General features: G+C 46.4%; 1 protein-coding gene across 1 annotated transcript; it reads left to right on the plus strand.

Moving 5' to 3' along the window:
* Nucleotides 1-590: 590 nt before the first annotated feature.
* LOC107046986 (predicted GPI-anchored protein 58) lies at nt 591-1,226 on the plus strand. The gene has a single exon (XM_015269713.1). The coding sequence runs from the start codon at nt 591-593 to the stop codon at nt 1,224-1,226; it is 636 nt and encodes a 211-aa protein (XP_015125199.1).
* The last annotated feature ends 196 nt before the right edge of the window (nt 1,227-1,422 follow it).

Consider the following 1,422-nt stretch of genomic DNA (forward strand, 5'->3'; position numbering starts at 1 on the left):
TCTCCCTACCCCTCGATTAAAAAAGTATGAATAATCAGATGGGGGGAGTCAACCCGAAGATGACGCTTTCGTTATGAAGACCTCGTCAGTCAGTTTTATAAACCCCATGCTCGCACAGTGCAGGACATTTTAGATTCAGTGAGTCAAGTGTGAAGAGCTCTACTGCTATGTCTAGTGTTGGTGGATCGCCAACTGAGCAAGTTTCGACTTTGGAGATAATTACAATTCGTAATTTTGTGGATAACGTGAGGAGTTCTGAAAAAATGAAAAGAGATGTGCCATTGAGAGTGATGGGATCAGTGCACTCTTCCAATTCAGAAAATGAGTACGATAGTTTAACTGATGAGGAGTTTGTGCCTGGTGTGGTGGATTTTTCTGCAACTTCATCTGAGGCCGGAGATCCTGAGGGCACCTCCGAAGTAGAGACATCAGATGGGGAGGCATCGGACCAGAAGGAGACATCAGATGGGGACTTACCTGTGAATGTTTCATCTGGAAGTTCTACTCCATTGCTTTTGGACACATCACAATCAACAATTGTTCCAGACTCAACAACTGATGTGTAAATCGAAAAACCTGTGGCTATTGACATGCCATCTGATAATATTAACTCTGTCGAGGAGAAAGTTGACAATATTCCCGACTCACCAGAGCCAGCAGAGGAGGATGTTATCAGCATTCCCGACTCACCGGAGAGTCCCAAGCCAGCAGAGGAGGATATTATCAGCATTCCCGACTCACCAGAGAGCCCTGAGCCAGCAGAGGAGGATATTATCAGCATTCCCGACTCACCAGAGAGTCCTGAGCCAGCAGAGGAGGATGTTATCAGCATTCCCGACTCACCAGAGAGTCCCGAGCCAGCAGAGAAGAGTATTTTGAATATTCTCGATTCACCAGAGAGCCCCGCACCAGCAGAGAAGGGTATTTTGAATATTCCCGACTCACCGGAGAGTCCCGAACCAGCAGAGAAGGGGATTTTGAATATTCCCGACTCACCGGAGAGTCCCGCACCAGCAGAGAAGGGTATTTTAAATATTCCCGACTCACCGAAGAGTCCTGAGGAGGATATTCTGATCATTGATGAGTCATCAGAGATTCCAAAGCCAGCTGAAGACAATTTTACGGTGCCCGAGACATCGGTGAGCATCTCAGAAAAACATCAACCTATGGATGTAGATTCATTGGAGGTGTTGGTATCAGATACCAGAAGTGATGAGCCAACATGATACAGTCCAGCACGACCATCAGATGACTCGAACGATGATGATGATGATGAGCAACTGCGTGTTTTCGTGCCAGAAGAATGGATGAGTTNTGGATGTAGATTCATTGGAGGTGTTGGTATCAGATACCAGAAGTGATGAGCCAACATGATACAGTCCAGCACGACCATCAGATGACTCGAACGATGATGATGATGAT

This window comes from Diachasma alloeum, unplaced genomic scaffold (genome assembly GCF_001412515.2).
Source record: "Diachasma alloeum isolate Michigan unplaced genomic scaffold, Dall2.0 Dall_scaffold_11140, whole genome shotgun sequence".
Classification (NCBI taxonomy): domain Eukaryota; kingdom Metazoa; phylum Arthropoda; class Insecta; order Hymenoptera; family Braconidae; genus Diachasma; species Diachasma alloeum.